The sequence below is a fragment of the Vanessa atalanta genome, chromosome Z (genome assembly GCF_905147765.1).
Source record: "Vanessa atalanta chromosome Z, ilVanAtal1.2, whole genome shotgun sequence".
Taxonomy (NCBI): Eukaryota; Metazoa; Arthropoda; class Insecta; order Lepidoptera; family Nymphalidae; genus Vanessa; species Vanessa atalanta.
Genome location: NC_061902.1, coordinates 8,001,456 through 8,027,931, shown reverse-complemented (window position 1 = coordinate 8,027,931; position 26,476 = coordinate 8,001,456). Strand labels below are relative to the sequence as shown.

The 26,476-nt window shown below is 31.3% G+C and overlaps 2 protein-coding genes across 4 annotated transcripts; one reads left to right on the top strand and one right to left on the bottom strand.

The window, feature by feature from the left end:
- Positions 1-1,066: 1,066 nt before the first annotated feature.
- LOC125075874 lies at positions 1,067-6,673 on the top strand. 2 transcript variants are annotated; one of them, XM_047687702.1, is made up of 3 exons: positions 1,067-2,079; positions 3,471-3,646; positions 3,859-6,673. In XM_047687702.1, the coding sequence occupies exons 2-3, from the start codon at positions 3,500-3,502 to the stop codon at positions 4,231-4,233; spliced, it is 522 nt and encodes a 173-aa protein (XP_047543658.1). In that variant the 5' UTR covers positions 1,067-2,079; positions 3,471-3,499; the 3' UTR covers positions 4,234-6,673. The 2 variants fall into 2 exon arrangements, with proteins under 2 accessions (XP_047543658.1, XP_047543656.1); XM_047687700.1 differs by lacking the exon at positions 1,067-2,079 and adding an exon at positions 2,098-2,339.
- Positions 6,674-9,433: 2,760 nt separating this feature from the next.
- On the bottom strand, positions 9,434-26,285 carry LOC125075878 (tyrosine-protein phosphatase non-receptor type 61F-like). Of its 2 annotated transcripts, XM_047687708.1 has the most exons (9): positions 25,939-26,285; positions 25,153-25,314; positions 18,612-18,874; positions 16,465-16,690; positions 15,628-15,777; positions 15,197-15,347; positions 14,707-14,842; positions 14,005-14,115; positions 9,434-11,666 (listed from the first exon to the last, which is right to left on the bottom strand). In XM_047687708.1, exons 1-9 carry the CDS (start codon positions 26,023-26,025, stop codon positions 11,621-11,623), a joined length of 1,332 nt encoding a protein of 443 aa, XP_047543664.1. In that variant the 5' UTR covers positions 26,026-26,285; the 3' UTR covers positions 9,434-11,620. The 2 variants fall into 2 exon arrangements, with proteins under 2 accessions (XP_047543664.1, XP_047543663.1); XM_047687707.1 differs by lacking the exon at positions 9,434-11,666 and having other exon boundaries at positions 11,673-14,115.
- Positions 26,286-26,476: the final 191 nt, after the last annotated feature.

The window sequence follows — 26,476 nt, the reverse complement described above, 5'->3', positions numbered from 1 at the left end:
ATAATAAGAAGCTATCATGAAATATGATAGTTCTGTTATTTTTATTGACATGCATTTATAGATATATAAGGGTTTACATAAAATGCGGATTTTTTCTTTTATCAAATAGCTATTTTTAATATATGAAATTTACTACGTACAACTAATCTAAAATAATCTGATTCCAAGTAAAAGCATTTCTTATCGTAACTCTACGTATAGTGTTACTTTCAATATTACTTATTTTTTTCCTATATATACCATAGAGTAAAGTATAATACCAGTGTGCGAAGTTTAAAAGAAACAGTACTTACTATCTAAGCACAAATTATACCTTCGTATTAAATATTTAATTACAGTTGCAGGTCATCTGTACTTATTACATTTAAGACTAAGTTGTAGATTAAAACTTGCGTTAAATATTCAAATTAGTGATGTAACAAGTATTCCTATTGTTACATCTAGGGGCGACCACACATAACCGAACGACAGTGCAACACTACGATGTCGTGACGTGTACCATTTCAACGTCCAACGTTGATTCTCCGACACGATGTGACGCCGTATCACGTCACGACTTCGGTCGTGTTTATATGTAGCCCTTGCAGTGTATTCAAAATAGTCATTAATCAATTCAATTGTTGTTTTATTGGCTTTTAGTAGTGCCAATGCGAGCAATAGTCATTATAATAAGTTATATGTTACAATTGTGTACACCTTAAGACATTTTTTTTTTTTAAAGTTATTACTTTTTTTTGTTTAATTTCCCACTAAATCAAGATAGAACAAAAATATCTAAAGTGATAAAATTGAAGATGCGATGAAGGACTTCACTAACAAATCTATATCCTCAGCAATAATGTTCTATATTGTATTTCCTATATTATTTTTGTGAATCATGAGATCTCTGTAATTTATGACTGATTTTTATGTTAGTTATTCTGTTTAATGATAGAAAAAAACTGTGAATTTTTTTTAGGTCAGTATCTACTTATATCAACGAGAGGAAATAATTTAATTTAAGGAATATGTAATTACTAATTGTCGTAAGTTATTTTTTTAACTATAATTTATCGTTTAGCATTTATATATTCCGAACCGAAATAAATTAAATACGTGATTTTTTTATGTAAGTTTATGTATATATCAAGCGTAGTAAAAAAACTTACATATAATATAATAAATAATGTGAAAAGTAAGAAAGAAAACTATCGAAAATATCTAAGAATCTATTCGTTTGAAATATCTAGTGCCATTTAAATATTCTTTTTGAAATCATTAATAATCTATTTTATTTGGATTATTATATTTAACTTTATATATATTTTTTTCAATATATGGTTATTATTTGTTGTACCCATAAATATATCTAGAGAACGAAGCGTGTTCTTTCTTTAATACCTTATAATTTCTATGACGATTCGAGAGTAATTTTATAACGGAAACGCGCGTTTTCTGTTCTAACTAAGCTGACCGTTTTTAAAGAGTATTATATATTTACATAAAATATATTCTTTGGATAGCGTTTATTAATAGCCATTTTTATAAGTTTTCAATTTTTTATGATTTATAATCGTTTTAGTTCAACATACATAAAACACCTTACTTATTTAGTAACTTTGCTATATGAAAACGGATAAATTACATGAAGTATTTTTTTTTTATATTTGTCTGAAATGAAAAAAACATTCTTAACCTTATTCTATATAATCAACGTTAAGACACGTTACGTGTTAGCAAAACACACATTGATTATGCCTTTCAGTCGAAGGTGCAATAGGGCAAGTTGAATTCACTTGCCTAGCTTATTATTATGCTACAATACGTAGAAGAGCTTTACACTTTACATAGTAAATGATTATGTTATTTATGTGGCCGCGAAGCCGGTCGAGAACGAACTGTGTGCAAACTTATGCATTATACAAGTTAAAAACTGCCAAGTAGGTGAACTCGCATTATGTATCTCTATTTATATCTGTGGGTGCTTCCTTTTAATAGTTTCAGATATATTTTTTTAATATCACTATTGATGTGGTATATATTAAAATTAATGTGACCTAAAATATTGTGTGTGACGAAAATTGTTGGATTTTATAGCCAGTAAGTAGGGTATTTCCGAATTTTTATTTGTACCGTCTAGTTTTTTCTCATTTATATAAAAAAATACTTAATTTTGTAATTATTGCATGTAAGATACTTTTACCTTCGTTTTATAACCAAATGTATGCTAAATGATATTGGTTCGAACGCGACGCTCTATACGAGCAGACGAGTGCGTGGAAGTGTTTTAATATTTGAACAATATTTTTATTAAACGAAGATAATTATTATATCGTGGGACTCGAGCTGCTATTTTGGAGGTTGCGAACATAATTTTTATTAACATGCGATTGCATAAAAACATATATATTTTTTATTAAAATATTATTATCATATTAATGAATATCACAAAATGGTTTTTGTACAGTTTCAGTATTATGATTAGTAATTATGAGCAATTTTATAATAATATTATTGCTGGTATAATGCATGCCATGTTAAATTGCGTTTTTAAAATCTACGTCTTAAATCTAAGAAAAAAGCAATTAAATAATAGATAGAGATTAAAACGCAATTTATAACCAGCTTTAATTTTTAATTAAGAAGACGCATGTAGTATGAATAGAATTTCTTAAATTGTTAATTTGTATTACTTATTTGTATTTAAAACCAAACTAGGTAATAAAGTAAATAATAGTTTTGCATAAAAAGTCTTTCAATTACATATTACATAAAATTACATGATATACGAATGTATATCAATATATTTCATTTTTATCACAATTATATATGATTCAAACGGTACTCAAAGCTATGTGCAATATTTGTCGTTAGAACCCAGTCGTCAATTTAATCAAAAAATGTGGACGGTGGTTTAGTACGGTACTCTAACATGAAATCACAAAACAACACCGGATAGATGGCGTAGTGGTCAAAATTGTTAAAAAAATTAATTAACTGTTCGCAAGTAATCACTGATGTTCCATACAATTAATGAGTACTTGGCTAAAGAATTCATATCCTCGGGCTTAATAAAATTTGAAGGTTGCATACACACCCTTTTAACCTATATTTAAAATTATTGTATGTTTTTGAGTTAGGTAAAGAGCAGTTGAAAGGCGTACATACGATTTTTTTGGGGTAATTTTTGAGTTATGCCTCGTAAGTCGGTAGTTCCGTTAATGGCTTTTTTGTATTTAAAATATCTATGTGCAAACTAATAACATCACCAATATATATTTTTAAATATTCATTTTGTGTGAAATATCTCAAGACTTATTTTTAAACAATTATTTGTAAATAATGTTCGATAAGGAAATTCAGTTGAAATATAATATAAACAGCATTTATTATGGGGACTGCTCTTTTCACATAGTTTTTAAACAAAAGAATTTAGTATAAACAACTTTTCACACTACATCAATTAATGAATTAATTTCTTTTTTCGATAGAGCCCTTGGCTTCACCGTCAGGCGTAAGGATGAGGCGATCAAAATATTTCAAACGGCAGAGCAGAGTTCAGCCCGACGAGCGCGAGGTCCGGAAGCAGGTGTCGGAGCCTACGCTTACGGCTGTCGTGCCCGTTCTACAAAAACACGAGTCTTACCCGCAGTATTCCACTACCAAGGTATTTGTATAATCTAACATATTATTATACTCATTGGCGTACAAGCTTAGCAAGAATTTAAAAAGCGAACAATATAATGTTTTGTGAAGTTTAAATACAAAATACAGTTTACAAACAATATTAAAAGCAACATACATACATATAAATGATTTCTAATATTGTTGCTATTTTTACAACCTGGTGTTTATACTTTTTTTTTTATTGTTAATCAGATATATCGACCTCGGCAACGTACGGAGCAGGCTGTCGGATCTCTTCTAATCAGGGCAGTAGCGGTCGTGAACCGTCAGCCGTCTACCACTGCCACCACAACTATGTCTACAAGCTCATTCGAAAGCGTCGTGTCAGAGAGCGTTATTTCAGAGAACCCGGCTCAGACGCATCGCGCTAGCCATACACCCGCTGTTCGCTCTGGCCCACCTCTCAGCTGCAACTTCTGCTGGAATACAGTCGACGAATGTGGCCGTATTCTTCGCCGGAAAACTCAATACCATTGCCCCGAATGCCGCACCAACTTGTGCATAGTGCCATGTTTCCACGAGTACCACGATGGACCCGAAGCTGACTCGAGTAATATCGCAAGATGAATTCATTAATTTCTTAAGCGTTAATTTGGCTCGTTTCGTTTATTTTAGCCGAGTAAACAGATTTTGACGCCGCTGAAAAATATTAATAGTAGGGGTTAGAATACCTCACGTAAAAGGTGATACGTGGTGTCAAGCTCTTGTTCTCGGCCGTCGCTTCCTAAGTTGAGGTAATATATAGTTCTGCCGCGTTCTTTTTTGGACTGAAAGTCTATGTTTATGTTTCTTTAAAAAAGATAGGTTATAAGATTTTAGGTTGTATTTACCAAATAGATGATTATGTTTGTCTAGTCCCGGATCTTTTCGCCTACTAAAATATTAACAATGTATTTTTTAAAGTAATAAAGTTATCCCATTTTCTGATATATTGTACAGGTTAAGTAATGAAATGATGTCTACATTCACTATATTTATTAAACGTTATAAAAGCAATATTATCTACGTATGTAGTAGAAACAATATACAAAAAAAAATTATTTATGATCCATATGAAACGTTTATTAATAAAACGTAGTCATTTAGGTCGGCTAATACTCAAATGTCACTTGGTGCTTACTTGTTTATGCCAGTTTGTAAAGGATCGAACTACGCATGTAGTACTACACTAAGGGGATATAACATAGACCGACTGATGCAAGTGTAGCCAGTGTTTTCAAGCAAGACATTGAGTTTAGCTAGACCATTCACGTACAAACGTTGAATTCGTAGTAACCAATTGCAATATTTATAATTCAATCGTTTTCAATGAATGTTATGTAACAATAAAATAAAAAATAATAAAAAAACTTATGTAACACTAGCTGTGACTTTACTATTTGAATATTAAAGAAATTCTATGCTGTTTAATAGTTAAGACCATATGGTATAAAATAAATGTTAAATGTATTTTCGAATCTTGTTGTTAATGATAAAAAGTTAGGCATAAACAATTAAATGTATGACAGATATTACTGAGACTATCGTCATGAAGTAATCATATGTGGAAAAAAGTAGTTTTAATTAATCGTAGCTTTACTTACGAATGGTGCATACGCTGTAATGGAACTGTGTATTTGTAATTCTACTCTTCTTATGAATGAAATTTTGTAACGAATTTTTCGTTACCACTATATGTAAACGTGCCAAGGTGTCTGATGTCAATGTCCTTAGAGTCGAATGATTTGTTATTCACAATATACTGTATTATTTAATGTTAAGGTAAGTATAATTTGACTTGGTCGTTATTAAGTATAGTTAAGTGTATAGAAATATTCTATTAGTGATTTATAATTGGAGTATTTTTATCAAATGAATGAAAGTATATACCTTTAAAAGTTATTGATTATAAGTTTAAAATATTTTTTAAATCTTCGACGAGTTTGTAAATATCATCCAATATATGAAACTAAACCTATTAAAACTACCATTTAAGTGAGAAGCTATTGAGATTAGTCATTAATAATTTTGGTACAAGTTATGTGCAATAATGCCCGAAAAATTGTGAGTTTAGCGTATAATATATATATGTATATATAAATATACCTACTAGCGTTTTTAAAACGTTAATAGATCTATTACAATTATTATTATTCTTGTATACCTGTTTAAATTTTACTTAAAAAGCAATATTTGCGAAGAGTTATGGGGTGCATGAGAAAATTGTATTTTTATAAGAATTTTGGCCTTTGAATAAAATATTCTATATTTAATGTAATTAGGTCCAAATTGCGTAAATGAGCACAATATACTACTTACTAGAAACCTACGCTATTTGTTAACACTTTGGAAATATATATTATGTAGTAAGGGTGCATCGTGATGTCTTTTGACATTGTATCAATTAACGGCTTGACATGTTTAAGTCGTTTAAGGGGTGAATAATTAAACATGCTGCGTCTTCTTCTTTCTAATTTTAAATCAGTGATGGCGGAAAGAGATATCAGCTTTTAAAGTTTAACTAAACTGCTATATAAAGTTTATAAATAAGGCCATGTGTTGTTATGATATACATTTTGATGCTCTTCGATGACGTTATATATTTTAAGTTATAAAAAATGACACAGGAGATCGTATTTAATATGACACAGACTGTATATATTTATATATGAACATATATACAAACTGAGCTTGTATGGTACAAGCAGTTGGTTGATGAACGAATACATCACAGTCAATTTTGATATAAAATATGAATATTTATGTCGGCCATGGATGAAGCGTCGTTCTAAATTTGATTTTAAATAAAGTTGTGACTAGGATCGTAGACTAATGCTGTTGGGAGAGAGTATTTAAATAAGTATTACAACAGACCCAGTTCAGTAGACAAGGCGATAGGATTTTTTTTCCCAGTGTCGTGCAGTATCTATGTACAGTCGGGGTAAGAAAACCTTCGTCAGTTTTCAAATTCATTCCTTTATCAAGTCGTAAACTCTTAGTACATTTTGAAACTAAAGCATTAAACAGAAACTGCACATAAAATTAAACTAACATAGTATGATAATTAGGTTCAAAATAGTGTACATTGCGACGCAATATGTCAAACTCAATCAGTAAAGCAGATTATCGCGCATATTGAGCACACAAAAATAGACCTTAAGGTGACGAACCTTTTCTTACTAATTTTACGACTATGATATCTTTGAGAATAGTCCTGTGTCATTAACTAAATTATATTAGTGCTGTATATTGCTGAATATATACATCTGACGTTGCATTCATTGAATTAAAATGTATTATTATATAAATATTTATTGAATGTATTTTAAAAAATAATATAAACAATGTATTATATTGTATGTTTGAAAATGGAAATGTTTAATAGTATAATCTTTTAAATAAAATAACATATCAATGTGAAATACATCGTCTTTCAGTAGCAATAAAGTCATACAATAATATTCTCGCTGCACCGCTAACGTTCTTAACATTAATGAAACTATTTTATATATTATATAAATTAAATATTTTGTAGAATATGTAAATCTGAACTGTGTTTTATAAAAAATAAAAAGTAACTATTATTATATCTATGTGTCCCACGCATAAAATTCTTAATAGAATGTAATGCTATATTTTAAAAAACGAACCCCATCAACATTTTAACTAAACGCACAATAAAAATATAGGGCTTTTTGAAAGTTAATCGTATATCTAATTAAATGCTCAATTATCCGGCAGTTGGACGCTGATGTTTATGAAATATATTTTTAGAAAGTTTATTTTATATATAACCTTCTTTACTTGTCATAATTTTTCTCAGTTCTCATAAATGAGAACCAGTCTTACTTGAGTTTACAAAAATATAATATTACCAAATAATCGAATAATAAACATATATTTGGATATAATAAGTGTTGCTTCACGAGTCACGATATGACGTTATTTACTATAAATATGTACGAGTATTTCAACCCATGATTGGTGTAATAGATGTATACTTAAAATAATATATTACGGAAATCTAAAGGATTCGTATGTCGAATTCTCATGCTGTAATGATTCAAGATATATGTTACAAAGACTGTCCTCAATGAAATGTCTTTCGATATAAATGTTTAGCATAAATAATTATTCAAAGCACTTGTTCTCGATGTTCATAAGACGATAAGACTCTGTGTAAACAAACTTTTAATGGAAAATGTTAAACTCTTCAAATTTCTTGTTGTCATAATAAATAATCACGTAGCCAGTTGTACTATTATCGTTTTATTGATGTTGTACACAGATTAATTTAAAACAGTAAAAATACATAAAATTACGAATTGTCTTCAGAATTCTATGGCCGTTTGAAATAAATAAATGTTTCAATTCAGAAGTTTTAGTTTTATTTTAACCAACTGTCCCAGAACATATGTCTATATTCAGTAAATTGGACACTCACTCGTACAGATAAACGAAATCTATTGATCTAATCTATTGAAACGAAAGGCAACAACAACAACTGTGTTGTATATATTTTTTATTATTCATCTTTTATATTTTTTCAACTCCGTTATATTTTACCGCCTTGTTACTATTACGACCTCGTCTTTTCTTTCTCTGTTATATCGGTTGCTATGGATAACAGTCTCTTTTGCATAACTAATGAGTAACGTTCGTAAAAGAATGGGTCGGCTATTCAATTCCAAGGCTTGGCTTGGCTTGGCTTGGCTCGGCTTAGCTCGGCTTGGCTTGGTTTAGCACATAGCGTTACACTATTTACTCTTAGAATACATAATCGCTTTGACTGACACTTTGGTCTAGTGAATAAATTATTAGTTCATCGGTTCAAGCCAAAGGTCGTGCAAATAAAAAGTTATTGGGTTATTTTCACTATAAATTCGCAGTCCGGAGTCAGGGAATTGTCTGTTTATCCTCCCGTGCATTGTAAAGTATGTAAACTACGCTGGGCTTTTTCGGTTCATTTCGTATTTGTCGTTCCAGATCTTGAGAGCTAATGAATACAATCTATATATGTACTTTGCATAACGGAAAGGGAAAAGTTTAATGCAGTTAACATAATTATAGTTAGCTACTAGCCTTTTCTTTATTTTGTTGTCCAGAATAATCGTATCTAATATCAAGTAAAACGTCATCAATTTGTAATTATAAGGAATCTCAATTAGTAAAAAATAATAAAACTTTGTGTTTGATTTTGCTTAGAAGTATATCTATGAGTGGTCTGAGCCGGAGGGCTCTGTAATAATAATTAGTATATTATAGTGTATTTAGTACTTGTTGATGTTATTTTTTATTGTTAAAACCATCTCATCGTATATCGTATGATGATTAACATTATTTAGAAACTCGACGTTTTGTTAGTAAATATTTCCTCTTGAGCATGAATAGGCTTATACAAAAGATAATATTGAACAAAAGAAACTGATAGTTGTCATACCAAAGGAATTTGATTCAGGTTAGACAGTTATTTGTCGTAATAACGCACCTACACGTTTTTACTTTTTTATACCCATGCCTTGGACGGCATGTGAAGCTATGAAGTGGGTGGGTTACTGCTCTTACCCTCTTTTTAGGTGGTGTCATATTCATTCCTGACAGTTAAGTCATCCTTGATCCTTAATAACAAAATGCACAAATAAGACTCACAATTATAATTTTTGACTAAATTTTATTCATATATATTTTTATATATATTAGACTAAAATCTAACTTAAATAATTATAATATAGTAAACCATCTGTCAATGTACAAATGAGTAATAAGTTAATTAATTATTATTAATAGTCTGATTAGTATCATTTAATTAATAGTAGATATTTTTAAGAGAAATGCCTAAAGTCTAACATTAAATTGAGGGATAATAATTTTGCTATAGATATACATTATAAAGTTTAAATACAATTATAAAAATTCTCAAACTCATTCATTGCTATATTTTACGTGCTTGCAAATTGTGAACTTATGCCTTCAGTATAATAATGTAACATTAGAGGTTTGGTATGTCCACAGATAAAGAATTAAAATCCAACAATTAAAGATGTCGGTGCAATTCTAAGCGTGAAAACCACATTAAGCTGCCAGCGGTTTTAATCGTGATCCGTGACAGATGGCTTATCTATTATCAGTTATCTCACAACGACAAAACAAAGTATAGTTTGCTGTTTGTGCAAATCAATTGCATGCCTTTAATGGGGAAATATTTTAATTTTGTACAATAACAAATAACATTATGTTACTTTAACATAATTGGCAAGAATGTGTTCCATGATTAAACCTATGTAATGTATAGGTAATGTTATGTATGTCGGCCAGAACATGAAAATAAATCACATAATGTCAACCGGTATAACGATACATCCTATATTAAATCTCAGGTATATTATAAAAGATAGAACTTTGAATAAGGCACGTCGTTTGAATAGTGCTAAACGATTCGTTAAGTCAAGTCGGAGTATCATCATACGAAGATTATTGCTAAAGTACCTGACGGGGGCGTGCGCACCTCGCCAGCCGGCGGATGATTTTTGCTACTACTAAATATTCATTATAATATTAAAAATGTTAAAGTTACTCTGCATGTCTGCTTTTATAGATAAAGCACTGAACAATTTACGATGAAATTCATTATCGACAAATTAGTAATCAATCCCTAACAGTGATTAAAGTATAATTGAGTCGAATATTGTAACTAAAACATTCGTTTCGAAAGGTTAAAAAAAAACTTAACCTCAGCATGGTAATAAATAACCGCGACAACGTATTAATTTTTCAAAAAATGTTTCCCCAATATAGGTTTTAATTTCTGATACAAAAATAAGACCTAAATAAATAATTTATTATTCACTCGTTAACTTTATATTATTTACACTCTCACATTTACCATGCAAACATTGAAGTACTAGATCGGCAATTCCGTGTAAAAATATTTCTACATTATTATTCGATGTAATTTTTAAACAATCACATTGCAACAAAATTCAATCAAATTCATAATACTCGATTAGTGAAACGGAGCGAGCGGAAGTGAATCGTATCGAGATAGCAGAAGGCGGAAGTGCTTCCAATGAACACGACCGCTTTTCATCAACTTCAGACATCTTAACATTAATCTGAGATAAATGTACCAAAATTGCACTATAAAAATATTTCTATTATATTCATAACGTGTCTGCTTGACGTTACTGTAATTCCTATCTGATAATTATAGATTTTAATGTCGGTACAATGCAGTACGACGATCAATCGGCGATCAAATTGTGTGGACTATAATGTTCTGATATCGTTATCGAGCCCAAGCTAAGACAGCTCGCTAAACACTAAATTAACCTACTTATTAACTGGGAGCTTATCAACACAATCTAACATTCGTTACAATTTTTACTTAAGCTAGTAAGTAACCCTTCATTAGTCTAATAGTTGTGTAGGCACGTCTATTTGCTGCAACAGCTACGATATATTCCATATACATAGGCAAATTATATTTAACAATATAAGTGTTGTTATTATTACGCCAAAAAACAAATTCCGTCAAAAATTCTGACTTCATCGATTCGGTTAGATCTGATATTATATTGTACGAGTTTACTTAACACTAAGTTTATTTGTATAGATCTAGGGGTATTGGTGTCATTATAGCAGTCTAAGTGATGTTAAATGAAGTCAATTCAATGTAACGGTCAGGTTATCTTAATGTTATTGGATTAGTTAAAATGTTCTTTTATGTATTCGGGACGGATGTTGTTAATTTATTCTATTGAACATGTGAACAAAAGATACGATTTCGGATGCATGTTCTAAAAATCTCAGTACTAATATCATAATCTAGGAATCATGTGATCTCGTTTCAACCGCTTGTATGGAATTAAATCAACTTTAAAACAAGCGAAAAATTTAAATAATAAAGATATGTTAATACTTTATATCTCAATGTTTCGCATAAAATTTCTCTAAAAATGTTTGTTACCTAATCTCTTCAGTCTTCGCATGGTTCAGTTTTAGAGTTTTCCTCCGATTTTAACCTGAAATTAATAAACCGCTGTTCAAATTTTACAACCCCACCAATTTAAATAACATATTCCTAATTCTACATCTTGTAAATATGAGAACTTGTCTATATCACTTAGTTTGTGGCAGATCATCATACACGCTAATGTTACTCTACGGATAATACAATTATAATGATTTTGTTATGTTAACTTTTACTAATTACTACTAAGTTACAGATTACACTTTAATAAATATATTTATAACACATAATTCATAATTAATGAAACATTTAGAATGATTATCACGTTAATAATCTGGTGTGAAGAATTGTGATTTTGTCAACATATTATACATTTAAAATACCATTATTATACATAACAAAATAGTTCAGTACAAACACTTTAACTTTGTTGCATCGATCGATTGTGAAATAAAAACTTATCTAGTTCCGTTAAATTTAAACTTGCATTTTATGTAAAACTATCATCTACATTTTGAACTAAAATTTATTATTTTTTTGTGCATGATTAAATTAAATGCAGTGACAAAAATTCAACAAATAACAAAGTTACAAAAAACAACAAACGGCAATGTAACATAACAACAAACAAAATACATATTTAACAATAATTCATTTGATACAGATTGAGCGATACCAAAGTCTACATCATACATAACGGGGGTGTTTGTATCCGCTTCGTTCGAACGCTTCACTTTACTGCGCTACAATTACGTCACTTACTATACTTACAATTTCAGACCGGCAAAGTTAAATTGTTTGTACTAAATACAATCATAAATTTTACATAATATGTATTGCTCATTTTGCAGCATTTCAAATTCATTAAAATAAAATATAGCAAGTAAAAAAATTATTAAATTATTCCACTAAAGACAGTTCTTTTAAATAAAAATATTACATACGGCTATATAAGGCTTTGACGTCGATGTATTCTATAAAAAATATCGATATCGTCGAACGTTTTTCAAATTGATCTATTGAATGTTGATCTATGTGATTAATCTATATTAATTAGCTATAAATAGGTTATCATATTCTTCGAATTGTGACTTCCAAAATGCGTATCACACTAAAAAAATAATCTAGGCACTGGTTGGATACATGAGTCAAGCTCATCTTTTGAATTGAATACCATACAATATGATACAAATCGTCTAACATGCTCGGAGTTTACATAAAACATTCGATTGTGCAGGTCATTTAAATCGAAACGTCAACTTGTCGAATGGACGAAATAAAAAACTTTAAATAAAATCATAAAAAATAAAATTTATTTGTCTATTAAACAATGGACAAAATTGTCCAAAATGGATTTTATAAAATAATTTAACGTTATAATAGTCACTTAGCAATATATGTTTAGAATGTGTTGATATCATTGAATGTATTGGCAGTCGCAGTTCATGTCGTAATAGAATTATGCATTAAGAAATTCATTGTAGAAACCTAAGTGTACATTATAGAGAACGATTATTCGAATGTCTTTTTTATTACTTTTTTTTATTAGCAGATCGAAATTTCTAAATGATAAAGAGTATCTAAAATTCCTTCGTAAGGTAATTTTTAAATGCAACAGGAACGTATGCATCGCATATCGCCGTGAACTTTTTATTCTAAGCCTATGGCATAAGATCCGTAATTGACTTCTTAAAAGGTGGGCCAGTTTAGTGCAAGTTGTTTGTGGTTGAAGTTAATGTGAAGGTTCAATTACTCTAAGACACGCTGATAAAGTCAGCTGAAGTTTGTAATAATATTATGAAAGTTCATTGAATGTGTTAAAGTATTACATTTTTTGTTAAAAAATCTTATAAAAATGTCTACGTCTATTTAAGATTAGATTAGAATTATCATTTCATGCACTACCATGATTTTATAAAAAAATACGTCAAGTAGCTCTCTAGCATTAACAGGTGCCGTGCTAATAGAATTAATAGTCAAGTCTGAACACTCCATAAAACGCATATACGTATTGTATACTTAGAACGATCTATTAACAAAAACAGATAATAAAGTAGACGTATTGATAATAACAAAAACTTCGATGAATAATTTCATGGCAGATTTTCTATATAAAATATTCCTTAAATGCACATCGAGTGATTACGATCGAAGATATATAAATCGATTGCATTGTATAATGATAACGAACCAAGTTGTCACAATCCGCGATGTCTACACGGCGACGGCGCTTCGGTAGCGAGGGTCGGTCTAAAGCTACGTATACATTGCGTGTACAAAAATTCAGGTATATGAGTAAACAGTGTTAGTATTAATGTTTGACGTATGTGTAGATAACGATGCCGGCTAGAATGAATCCGAATGTGATGGTGAGTGGCTTGTATAGAGACCTCTTGAGGGCGTGCCATCTCTCGGCGTCGCGCGCACGTTTCTTCATCACGGAGACGCGCTCGGCGAGCTCGCGGGTGCGGCGCCGTCGCAGCGTCTCGCCGTTCTCGCCGCTGAAACATAACACGCAATATAGTTATAGCGCGTTAGTAACACACGTTAATGAATTCATTAATCCACCGATACCGTGTTCATATCGTCTACTTCTTAAAACGTTATAACAATGCTAAGATTTAATTATGTTATAGGTAAGGTGAACGGGGAAATGGGCCACCTTATGTAAAGTGGTAACCATCGCTCAGACATTGACACTGGAAGAAATCTAACCATTCATTACATCGCCAATGCCCCACCAAATGTCCGTAGTGCCTGTAGTTACACTAGCTCACTCACCCTGTTAAACCGGACCACAACAATACTAAGTATTTCTATTTGGCGGCAGAATACTTGATTTGCACAAAGCCCTACCATCAATTAATGTGATATTTGTCAGCGAAAAACTAAGGTAGATTTAAAGCATGGCAGTAAAAGAAGATCTGGCTAAAAATGTAAATTGAACGTAAAACAATGGCCATATAACATTAGTAATTGTCTGAACCGCGATTTAGGAATTAAATGACTTGTATATTTATAAACGATACGGTCGAATTTACTCGCTTGAAATAATTTTTAGTAATTTTATAAGTAATTTGAATGTATTTCACCTTTCAGTAACAGATATCGGCTCGTCGTCCTCGTCGTCGGCAGAAGAGGCCGGGGAGGAGCACTCGCGCGCTGGAGGCGTCGGCGGCTCGTCGTCCGAGCTAGAGCCCTCTGGCGAACGTGTATAGTTCAAGTTGCCTGGAAAATAATTTAATTGTCACTTTTAATTCTATTGGTTTATTGAATAAGTTCAATTCAATTCATTTCAATATTTCCATTATTTTAATCATGCTTGTAAACCCGTAAATATAATTGCTTGGTTTAAAGAAAACTTTCGAGGGGATATGAGATTACAATTTTGTCACAAATTCAGATCACGAAATTGTCAATAAGCATGGTATTATATATTTATCATATGTAATTTATTATATAACAAATTTAATACTCCGACCCCACCAAAATCTTTCTAAAGAATCGTTGCAAACACAAAAATCGCCGACTGGAAACAAATCAGAACAACAACTGAGTTGTTGAAGATAGTTATATTCGTACCAAGTGAGGCACTGGTGGGTATAGCGGGCAAGGGCCTGGCCGGAGCCCTGGTGAGGCTCTCGGCCCTCGGTGGCGGTGGTGGTGGCGCTTCCTCCTCGTTCTCCTCGGCGACTGTTGAATATATACTCTCTTCCATTTTTGGATCCTCCTTCTGTTGATAGAGACAATAAATGTTAACAATAACAACCTTCCTAGAAATATATCAGTTACTTACTACAGCTCACCGTGAATAATATTTTTAAAGATAAAGTTACTTTTTAAACAACGACGAATGACGAAAAGTGTTGTGTGTTTATCATAAGCGTACAGTTCAGTACAGACAAAATTAAAGCTCTACGCCTTCTTCGTTTTTGCGATTACTGTTTTAAAATGTGAGGTACTAAAAAGAGTATTCGATTTATTTTAATTAAAATCTATGAGAAAAAACTTACGAAATTAGGATTGAATCGTTTGAAGCCTTCGATGATGGCCTGATATGAAAAACGTAACTGATCCGGCGTCTGTATCAAGCCCATGCGATCCTTGCGCATTTCTAAAAGGATCTGCTGTATGTTCACACTTTCCATGCCTTCCTTTTCGATCTGTAACAAGTATTACATACAATCAGTAACATATCAGTCGAATTGTTGACAACAATGTCAACTCGTTGAAAATGAGTGTGCGATTAATAGTGAAATGAATTGTATATAATTAGAAACGCTTGAGAAGTTGTAACAATAGTGCTGTAGCGCCGAGACAGACATTAACTGAAGTAGTCGAACCAACCTTATTATTATTCTTCATAAAAAACGATTTGGAATATTTCAAACCAGCAAAAAGTAGTGAATTGTCTATTGGAACATATTAATGACATCAATTATGATCTACTTGGTGGTAGACCACTCATCGTATGTTCTACAACGAGGTAGCAATCATTGAGATGGTTGTGTCCAAGTTTTAAGAACGCCTGTATAACTATAGGCACAAGTTACAGTCACATCTCAGTTCCCAAGGTTGGGGCAGCATTGGCGATGTAAGGAATCGATAACATTTCTTACGGCACCAATATCTTTGGGCAGTGGTGACCATTTACTATCAGGTGACGCATTTGGCAGTCCACCTATTTATGCTATACAAAAATACTATTTTAGGAAAAATGTATGAGTAGGATCTATGCCGAACACCTCTATAATCTTTAATATGTATACATAAACCCATACAGTTCAAGAGAATTCACGAGTTTGAACATATCTAATATTTTAATTGTACATGTGTATATCAGTACTCACAATAACAAGACAGGAGTCGACCAAGCAGAACGTTCCTGATCGTCCAATACCAGCACTGCAGTGTACGACGGGTGGGCCAACTTCAGGGTCCAGGGCGCCGGACGAGCGGACCTTCTTTAAGAACTCCAGGAAAGCCACAGGGGAAGAAGGGACGCCGAAGTCGGGCCACGTCGTGTAGTGGAACTGTATGACCTCACGACTTTCAGAGCTCTCCATGTCGAAGATTCTATAAGAGATGACATTATTTATATTTAATATATATTATTTTTAACATATTATAAACTGTATTTTATGTACGTACCTATGTACGTTAGTTAGAACTATAATTATTAAGCTATGAAATTAAATAAAAATTATGTGTGAAATTTCATCGTTGCGTTTTTCTAATGAAATACTAAGGTATGAATGTTAAATTTTAGTTAATTAATTCTATCTGATACTGCTGTTTACAGTTGGGTTCATATGTAACACTAAGTGAAAAACATATCCGCTTTACCTCTAAGCAATTCATTTCTATATATTATTAAATAATCGGTTTCTTGAAATAAATATAATGACTTTTAAGCCTTCGTCGCTATCGGTTGCACGTCATTCGCTAGACTATTTCCAGACTCAACCTTAGTCATGATATAAGCTCTCGTATCGATCTGATATCGACACCTTTTTAAATTATAAATATATAAAAACTAGACGCTTAAATTATGATATTTGATAGTACAATTCGCATAATATTTGCTTCATAAAATATAACAAGTACGCGTGTGCAAATAGTTTTCGCTCGTAGATATATCTAATGCAATTCTATGCGCTTCGAGTCGTTTTTATAACGAGCAGAACGCCCACGCTGGTGCTTGTTACCTACGCGTAATACGTGGTTCTTTTCCATTCTTGTTTTATTGTTACATTTATTTGTAGAAAATCTATAAACTATTGTCAATTCATCGAAACTAAAATTCTATTCAATATGGAATCAAGCTTGCTTGCTTGATGAAAGAAACTCAGCGAGATTATGTCTTTACAAAAAGTATTCTTACGCTTAATCTATCTATATATTATTTTTTCATTGTGCGTCAATCACGTGAAAACTACTGATCGCATCGGCATGAAACTGTGACCAATATTAATTATTATTTAAGATCCTTTTCCCGATTTTGTTAATAATAAGCGGTTTGGAGACAACTAGTATATTATATATTCGAAAATGCTTGGTGTTATAATAAACAAAATCCAACAAGTGCCAATAATTATTTCCGTTACACAATGTACCAAAAAAGAGCAATGCGAATAAACGCAACGTCCCTTAAGGATTAATCATAGTATGAATCTAAAGTGACGCACAGTTTCAATGAATAGTTAAATATGTTACGATAAATATATGAAATAGAAGAAATTGAAAAATAATAGAATTATAAATACTAATATTATTTCACAGAAACGTTAACTGAGGCGTTATCTCGAAAGAATAAATACGTTTATATATATATATACCACATAATCATGAAAATGAGCAATTGAAAGTGAATTTTACAATAAGTGTTTGATCGCATCGGTATCACATTTAGCGATAAAACAATATATAATAAGGAAACGAGGCAAAATTGTGTACAAACATTTGTGTATTCAATAAAAAATCTTTCGCATAAGCTGATACGTGACGATTTCGCATCGCATTAAAAAAAAATCTACAACTAATGAGCTGGTGTAACACATTAATTCGTAGTATTGTATGTTATTAAATCGCTTCTCGTAAACAATTTCCTATGTGTTGACATTTGTATGACAATTATGAAATTATATAGAAGAAAATGTAAGGCTTAATTATCAAACAAGATTTAGCTTGTTCATGCAAAGGAATTGCAAATTATGGAATTCAGTGAACTGCTTCCGGGAAATCAGCGCTCAGTTGTTACACGCGTTGCCTGTGTTGCGTGCGGTGTGAGCGCGTCGCATAAATAAAAGGTTAAGGTCTAATATCCACTAAAGCGGACACATGTGGAAATACATATTTTGATACATGCTATTTGTTATTAACGAAATATCTCTTTTCTCTACCATTTCCGCTTTGGTGGTCCGTGATCCTGGTGGATCTAAATTGTTTGTTTTCGCAAGGCGACAATAAAATAAAACAAAGTGTACAATTAACTCACCTAAAAACACGGGTAGTGTAATAGTTGCAATCCTCCTCGCTTATTTGTTCGACGGTTAGTTTGACATCGGAAAGGACAAACTTTTCGTCCTCGCCGACACCATGGGGCCAGTACCAGTGACATTTAATCTCGTTCTTCTCGATGATCTTATTCAGCATGAGGATTGCGCGACTGTTCTGTTCCCAGACCATCAGCCAAAAGTGACCGACGGTGAAAGCGAGCGGCCCTTGAGTCAGTATATACTTCCGGTTTGCACGTTCCATCTAAAATTAAACTAACCAATGTAACTTCTAGATATAATATAAATGGACTTATAAATATTGTTTAGGGGGTTATTTATTTAAGCAATTCTGTAAATCTTATTCGAATTTCAAATCAATAATAATTACAGAGAGAAGCCAGTATTTAAATAATTACACGCGCTAAAAAACGTTTACAAATAAGGCTGTATAATTGAATATTATTAGCGATTTCGATTACTAATGAGTATATGTTTTAAATAACACTGATTGGTTAGATTTAAATATATAAAACTGCCTCGTGTAATTTTCTTGTTGTACCACAAAGAAAACATTTTTTATATATCAATCGTATTTTGTTAAAAGGACAATATATTTAATTTAATTCACAAAATAAAAACAATTGATATAGATTTGTTGTTATTTATGTATTATGTAATGAAAGTAAATATTTTGAAATTATCATTATTTAAAATACATGCTGTCTGATGACTTCGAGTTTAACGAATAAATCCTTATAGAATTCATGTAATATATACGTATGACATTTAATTCTATTAAGTTCGCAGCAGGCGTATACCTGCTAACTAAAGTTAGCAAATATCGTTAGTTTCAATTATAAAGGCAGAGAACAACATACAACTCGGTTAGCTGACATCGTTGAATGCAAGTCTCCTATCGAGCATGTTGGAAACGAATTATCGTTATAGATTATATCGAATCAAATTAATATCAACATTCACGTGCTTGTTGACGTTCAATATTTACCAACGGAAAAGTATGCATTGAAAAATTCCGCGACGGTGTTTTCTATACTAGTTATTATAAAACTCTCAAGTAAATAACAATTCGCAGTAACATTCCTGACAGCAGTTGATTGTGTGAAAATATTTGAAGCGTTGTTCAGGTTTGATCTGCGTATTTTTACATTAAATTCCAAAAATTATCTAATGATATGTTTGTCATGATGAGTTATAACATATATTGGTATAGGTTCTATAAATATTCACAATCAATTGTGGTTTCTCTTTAAACTTGGTATAAAATCGTAAAAGCTTATTGATCAGAACAGATTTAATTTTTCAAGAATTTTACAATCACCTATTGCCAAATGACAATGACAAAATATGTATAATTCCACAACCACGCGGGTCTCTAACTTAGACATCTATGAATGTCGTTAATTACATAAATCTATTACTAATAGTTATTATAGCATAATTGGTTTTGTAATTCATATGATAAGATATAAAATACATCCGTTACGGATGTTAATGTTTTTCACCAACAAACTAAAAACGAATGAACCCTTATAATACACGATCGATGACTGTAATATTTTAATGTAAACTCTGCACGGTCGTACGAGTCCTTATACATATTTAATAATTTAATTGCATGACAATTCTAAACCACTTCCAATACTATACGGTATTGATTAGTGGACGAAGCAAATTATATTGTCCGATGCGCTGTCTTTTCAAATGCATTTCAGCGGATTTCGCTGAGCCTCCCTAAATATATGTATATTTCACAGGAAACATACACACAAAGCGCCACCTAGGCGCCACATTTTCCACAGCGACAGACCTAGAAGAATCTAACCTGATTTGAGTTGATTATCTCTAAATATAGTTTTTTATTTATTTATCGGTTTACTTTATTTAATTATATAACTTTCCGAATTGTATGCAAAAACTGTTCACCAACGTGTAGACGCTTTGAGACGAATGTTGATCGTTATATAATATAAACGTAATATTTTTTACATATATGTGCACCTACAAAACTATATGATATGCATCTGGGGGACGGATGAGGTGCATTAGTTGATTGCATACTCGACTTCGACCATGACGACGATGCACCACATTTGTCAGTTGATAATCTAAAGTTACACGACATTTATAGTCGGGACTAGGTGTCAAGGGCGACTGGAGAATATATTCTTATAACAACTACACTACACACGATCAACTTATAATTTCACTTTTATGAAACTATAAATAGCAACCTCATATTATGTAAGTAGGTAACATGATCTAAGGCACTATATTCGAACTTAAGATAGTGCTAAAAACTGACGTAGTTGTATTTAAAGTTATCTTTAAATTTTATGAACGGACTTCGAATCGAATGTTAACTATAATATACATAATCAGTTTGTTCAAAATTAATTATATTATATACATTCATATAAGCCTGTATTTAATAATATAGTATATTTCTGAGATCATACCTAAGAGAAAATGATGAGCAATATTTTGCAATTTTAAATTTAAAAAGTACTGATAATTACAGACACTAATATTACTAATATTATGTTTGAATTATTTTCCAAAATATATCAATAAAAAACGAAGAAGACTCACGTATTATAGTATAATAATATATTCCACAGCTGAAACAAATTATAAACGTACTGAACAATTTAATTTCTAGAACTTTAAACTTTAAAGCCAATTTAGAAGCTTCGTTGGAAACTGACGTGAGTGCAATGGCTGTAAATAAACTGGTAGAAATAAATGTCAAAGAAGTAATCAAGTCAGTCAGTGAATAGAAGAAATTCGCATTTATAGTTTGCGGTACAGGAGACAATAATTTGATAAAATTGTTACAAAATACCTCAATTTAAATATATGCGTATTTAGGTCAAAACGCTAGTTTCTATATTATTTAAATATAGTCTCGAATATTCCTTTCGACAATATCGATTTGAAATTCTAAAATTCAACGTAGATAACATTGATTGACAGGCAGCTTTCCTGAAATTATACTAGCGGAAATCTAGCAAATCCCATGCAACGTTGAAGGTAGTTAGATAAAATAATCTCCTTATAAATATTTGATATCTACTTAGGTATTGTAGATAGTTAATAACAAACTGCTACAAAGTATCCCTATTTTGTCTGAAAATACTTCATTATATAGTTTCATTAAATGCAAATATCTCATTTTCATATACAATAATCCACGAGATGAGACATATCCGCGCTCCTTATTCTGTCAAGTTTTGGCAAATTGAGGATGAAGATGGCGTTCCAAAATACGATTATGTTATTGTTAGTATGATATGATTAGTGAAATGGGTTTCATACCAAAGGCACATTTAATATTTAAATCGCAATCAAAATCAGGGGATTATCTCGATGACATGAATAAAACCAATTCCATGAAATGGCAACAAGAAAAACTTATACCTAATTTATAGCCAATTTGCTTAATACTGTCCTGGTGAATAAGGCTCCAACAAAGAGCTCATCTAATGTCGATATGCAACTTTGGAAAAAAAGCAAGGGATTGGCTTATCTACCCACCATGCTCAAAGCTCATCTTTATGAAATTATAAAAGAGCTACCATTGTGAACTAAACCCTATTGAATTTATATGGAGTCTGTTAAAAAAGGCGAATAGCCAGTAAAAATGTGGGACAATTAACAAAAAATATAGTAAAGCTGACCGATGAAGCTTTCCAATCAATTACTACAGAGGAATGGCAAAAGTAATGTAAACATGTTCATCATATTAAAGATACCACCAACCATACCATATACCATTACCAAACAGATGGATACGTAGACGATGAAATTGAAAAAAATATTATACAAGTAAACGATGGCTCGGATACTGAGTCTTATAACACTTCTGATTATTCGTTCTCTTCTTATGATGTCCATTTAGATAATTCTTATTCTAAATAAAAACTTTGACCAATCCATACTTGTTTTTATTTATTACCGAAAAACATTTATATAGTTAAAATAGTGTGTTTATGACTATACAAAGTATAGGAGGATTGCTACAGATATAATTATAATTTATTATATTAATATATGTATAACACGCCACGCCACGCCTACATCTACGCGCCCGTCTCCTCTAGCTACTACCACCGATTGCACCGTATTAGGTAGATATACGACCACCACTGTATACGGGTTAAAAATACAATTCTCGGTTTGACTCAGGTAGAGGTAAATAGGTATTTTATATGAAGGGCAGCTTCATATCATTCCGCCACTACCACCAAATATTCCCTCATCTATAACGATTTCCTAAATTTATACAAAAATAATTTTAGAAACTAGCTATAGCAACAAATTGCACAAGTTATCCAACTTAATGGCCAGAGGTAAAATAACTGTGAACGGACTATACACTGACATTGACGTCAACAATGTTACGTAGCTTAGAAAAAAACAGATCTAATAATTTATTTTTTATAACATCTGCCAAGTCTCATTTATGCCGCCCAATTGTAAATCACAAAATAGTAAAATATTTTCAGTCCAGTAAAAAGTATAATTTATAAATAAGTCACATTTATCTAAATGCTACAACTACTACTTTATTGCTTCATACAAATGTAAGTTATCTATCAATTTTGAAAATATTATTCGGTAAAATTAAACAATATATGAGAAAAATATGTTTGCAATGGAATAGAGCTGTGTGTAGGCTTGGTGCGGACGGAAGTATCACTACTGATTGTTTTATATTGGTTGCAGTCAGCAATTTTCGCATGCGTTGTATATACAAGTCAATCAAAATCTTAGTGTTTAATTGATAACGTTTACTACGTTTCATAGGTTTCATCTTTAATAAAAGTAGGAATAACATATAACATAATAGTAAACCATTTAAGCAAATTAAAGCTCTTCTAATATTTACAAATTTACGTATTCAAAGTATTGTTAAACGTAAATGCACGAAACTTTATTTAAGTAAATTGATCCATATTTATTACGCGCTATTTGTTTTCAACCGTTTACAGTTGTCCAATGAGAATAAGCAACGAGGATTTAGATTTATTGAAACAAGTATTCTTACTTTCTATTCCATTAGTCCATTTTATTTATGCTACTTCTTTTAAACACTTGGTGGTAGGACTTTTTGCAAACCCGTCACCCATTCACTCGTCATATAATTAACCCACCAGTAGCAATACATAGTATTGTTGTGTTCCAGTTTAAAGAGTAAGTGATTCGGTGTAACTACTGGCACGAGGGACGTAACATCTTAGTTCCCAATTATTATTTTCAATTGTCAAATATTAGACTAAATCATATCGTGATGATGTCGCGGATAGGATTAACTGTTTTATTGACATTTTTGTTTCATTATTATTCTTAGGATAAATAATTCTACTACGCGTACGTGTAAATGGTACCGAACAGCTACTAAACGGTTGGACCGATTTTTATGAAGTTTTATGTGAATTTGGGGCGCTGAATGGTTCTCTGGACTTAGGAAATGGCACTGCGATTGGAGAGTAAATACAATTGATACAGATCAATAAAGATTTAACCAACGTGACTGTCGTGATACTCCCCTGTTCGAAACTATACATCCTACGCGAAATTCCAGCTGATGACCTTATAGAGCGATCTCGTCGGGCGTCCGTAAAAAAATATTCTACCTTATAAACTCCCATTGCCAAACAATAAACCTAACAATTCCATATAAATTTGCTAAAACTTATAATAAAAACTACAACATTATTTGAAATTATAAATGTATTTTTGCCATATCCATTCAAAAACCTTTATTCAATTTGTGTGTTACACTTGCTTATTGATTGTCATAAAGCTACGACTGGTTTGAAAAGATATACCTACTGTAAGACTTAGATAGTGTCAAAGGTCAATGTAACAATATAACTAGAGGCACAAGGGACATATCATCTTATTTCCCATGGTTAGTGGGCCTAGGCGATGTGAGGGATGGGATTAATATTTCTTACAGTGCCAATGTTATAGGTGGTGATGAGCACTTAACATCAGATGGCAAGTCTGCCTATCTATTTTTAAATTTAATAAAATATATATCAACAAAATTCCCAGTACAAGTTTATAATTTTTATTTAACATTTACTGTGCACATTGGATATTGACTGATCTATTTATACTTTAGTTATAAACTGACGAAAGGTTGCGTTAAGGTTAAATTTCTACTGTATATAACTTATATTTAGTGAAATTCGGAATTTATTTTTAGTGCATAATATTAATAATTGTGTATTGGGGTGAGTCACAATAGTTATCTTCATTCGAGGCCTTAAGAAAGATTTTAGGCCATATTATCAGTTATTGTTTAAATGGAAATCAAGGTACAATTAAAATTTTTAGCTAAAGAAATTTAATTTTATAATTGAGTGATCATACTATGATGGGAAACCATTGTTTAGCATATGTAGAGTAGTAGTAATTTTAACATCCAATTTTTAACATCCAAGAGGAGTACAGTATACATTTTAATCAATATTCTGTTATTCTAAGAATTGAGCTGTTTCAAAATCTTACCTTTACTAAATTTGCATTGATATAGTCACGTTCAGAACGAGTCAAGACAACTCGGCTATGGTCATATGGGTTTACATCCCGGTAACGATTTAATGGCTTGTTTTGAGGTTTTTTTGCTTCAAGGCATGTATACGGGTAGGATTGACATTCTCTTCCAATTTTCTGTAATAATTAAATTGTATTTAATGTACAAATATTTAACTACTTAAAGATGAAGGATTTTAATAAAAATAAATATTGTAGGTACATGAAAAAATTCATATACTATAATGAAGACTTGAGAGAGCAGTTATATAGGGAATGAAACAATTAAAATATTTTGTATTTAGTGGATCTGACTTTCATTTATTATATTATTTATATGTAATCACTTCAATCTAATACAATTGATACAGATTTCATAGATACTTACAAATTAACTGACAAAGCTTGATTTGATTTATGTTATGTACATTTTAAAAGTAATACTGAAAAAAATGGGCATGATTTATATAGTCTTGTAAGTATATCTATGTACGAGTTTAGTTGAGAAGTTTAATTCTACAGTACTTAAAATGTACTTATGTAAAGTTTCTATTTATTTTAAGTATACCCTCATACTTACTTAACTTTTGTAATAAATGATAAAAAGTTTTTTAAACAAGAATTTCATTATAGAGGTTGTTTTTCTCAAAGCAGAAGGGTTAAAACATAAACAATTTAGTAGTTTGTTCTTGTTGTGAACCCAATTACTCTTGCGTGGCATATACAACGTAAACCAACGCGTCATACATTCATAGAACTTACCTGGTAGATGATCGGCCAAGCGTTTCTATTCGCAATGTCCATATATTCTGCTTCAATGTTATGTGAATTCATTTTTTCGTCGTTCATAACTCAACTATATCATTTCAAATTGGCACGAACAAAGTGTTTTCTACAGCCGTCAGCCGGATGCCGCAAAACTCGCGGGTTTCGTTTTAAATGCTGATTATTTTGAAGGAGTGACCTGCAGCTGTTTTAATCATCGACTATCTGTTAAGAGAATCAATCGTAGTATAATATGAATTCGCGGTGCATCAACTTTATTAGATTCCTAGTCGAATACTTCGTAGTTTACTGTAGACTCCTATCCGAATAGAGTGGATGCACCGCTGCTGCTGTCTAATTGTTTTTTTTTCGCCTTGCCATATGCCGCTACAAAAACTACCATAATAAAGATGTGTATACACTTTCATGGAAAAAAATAATTTGTTAATAAAATGTTTAAATCATAATAAAGTAATTCAGTTATACACAATACATAATTAATTATAAATAATATTAATATAAGAATTTTAAATAA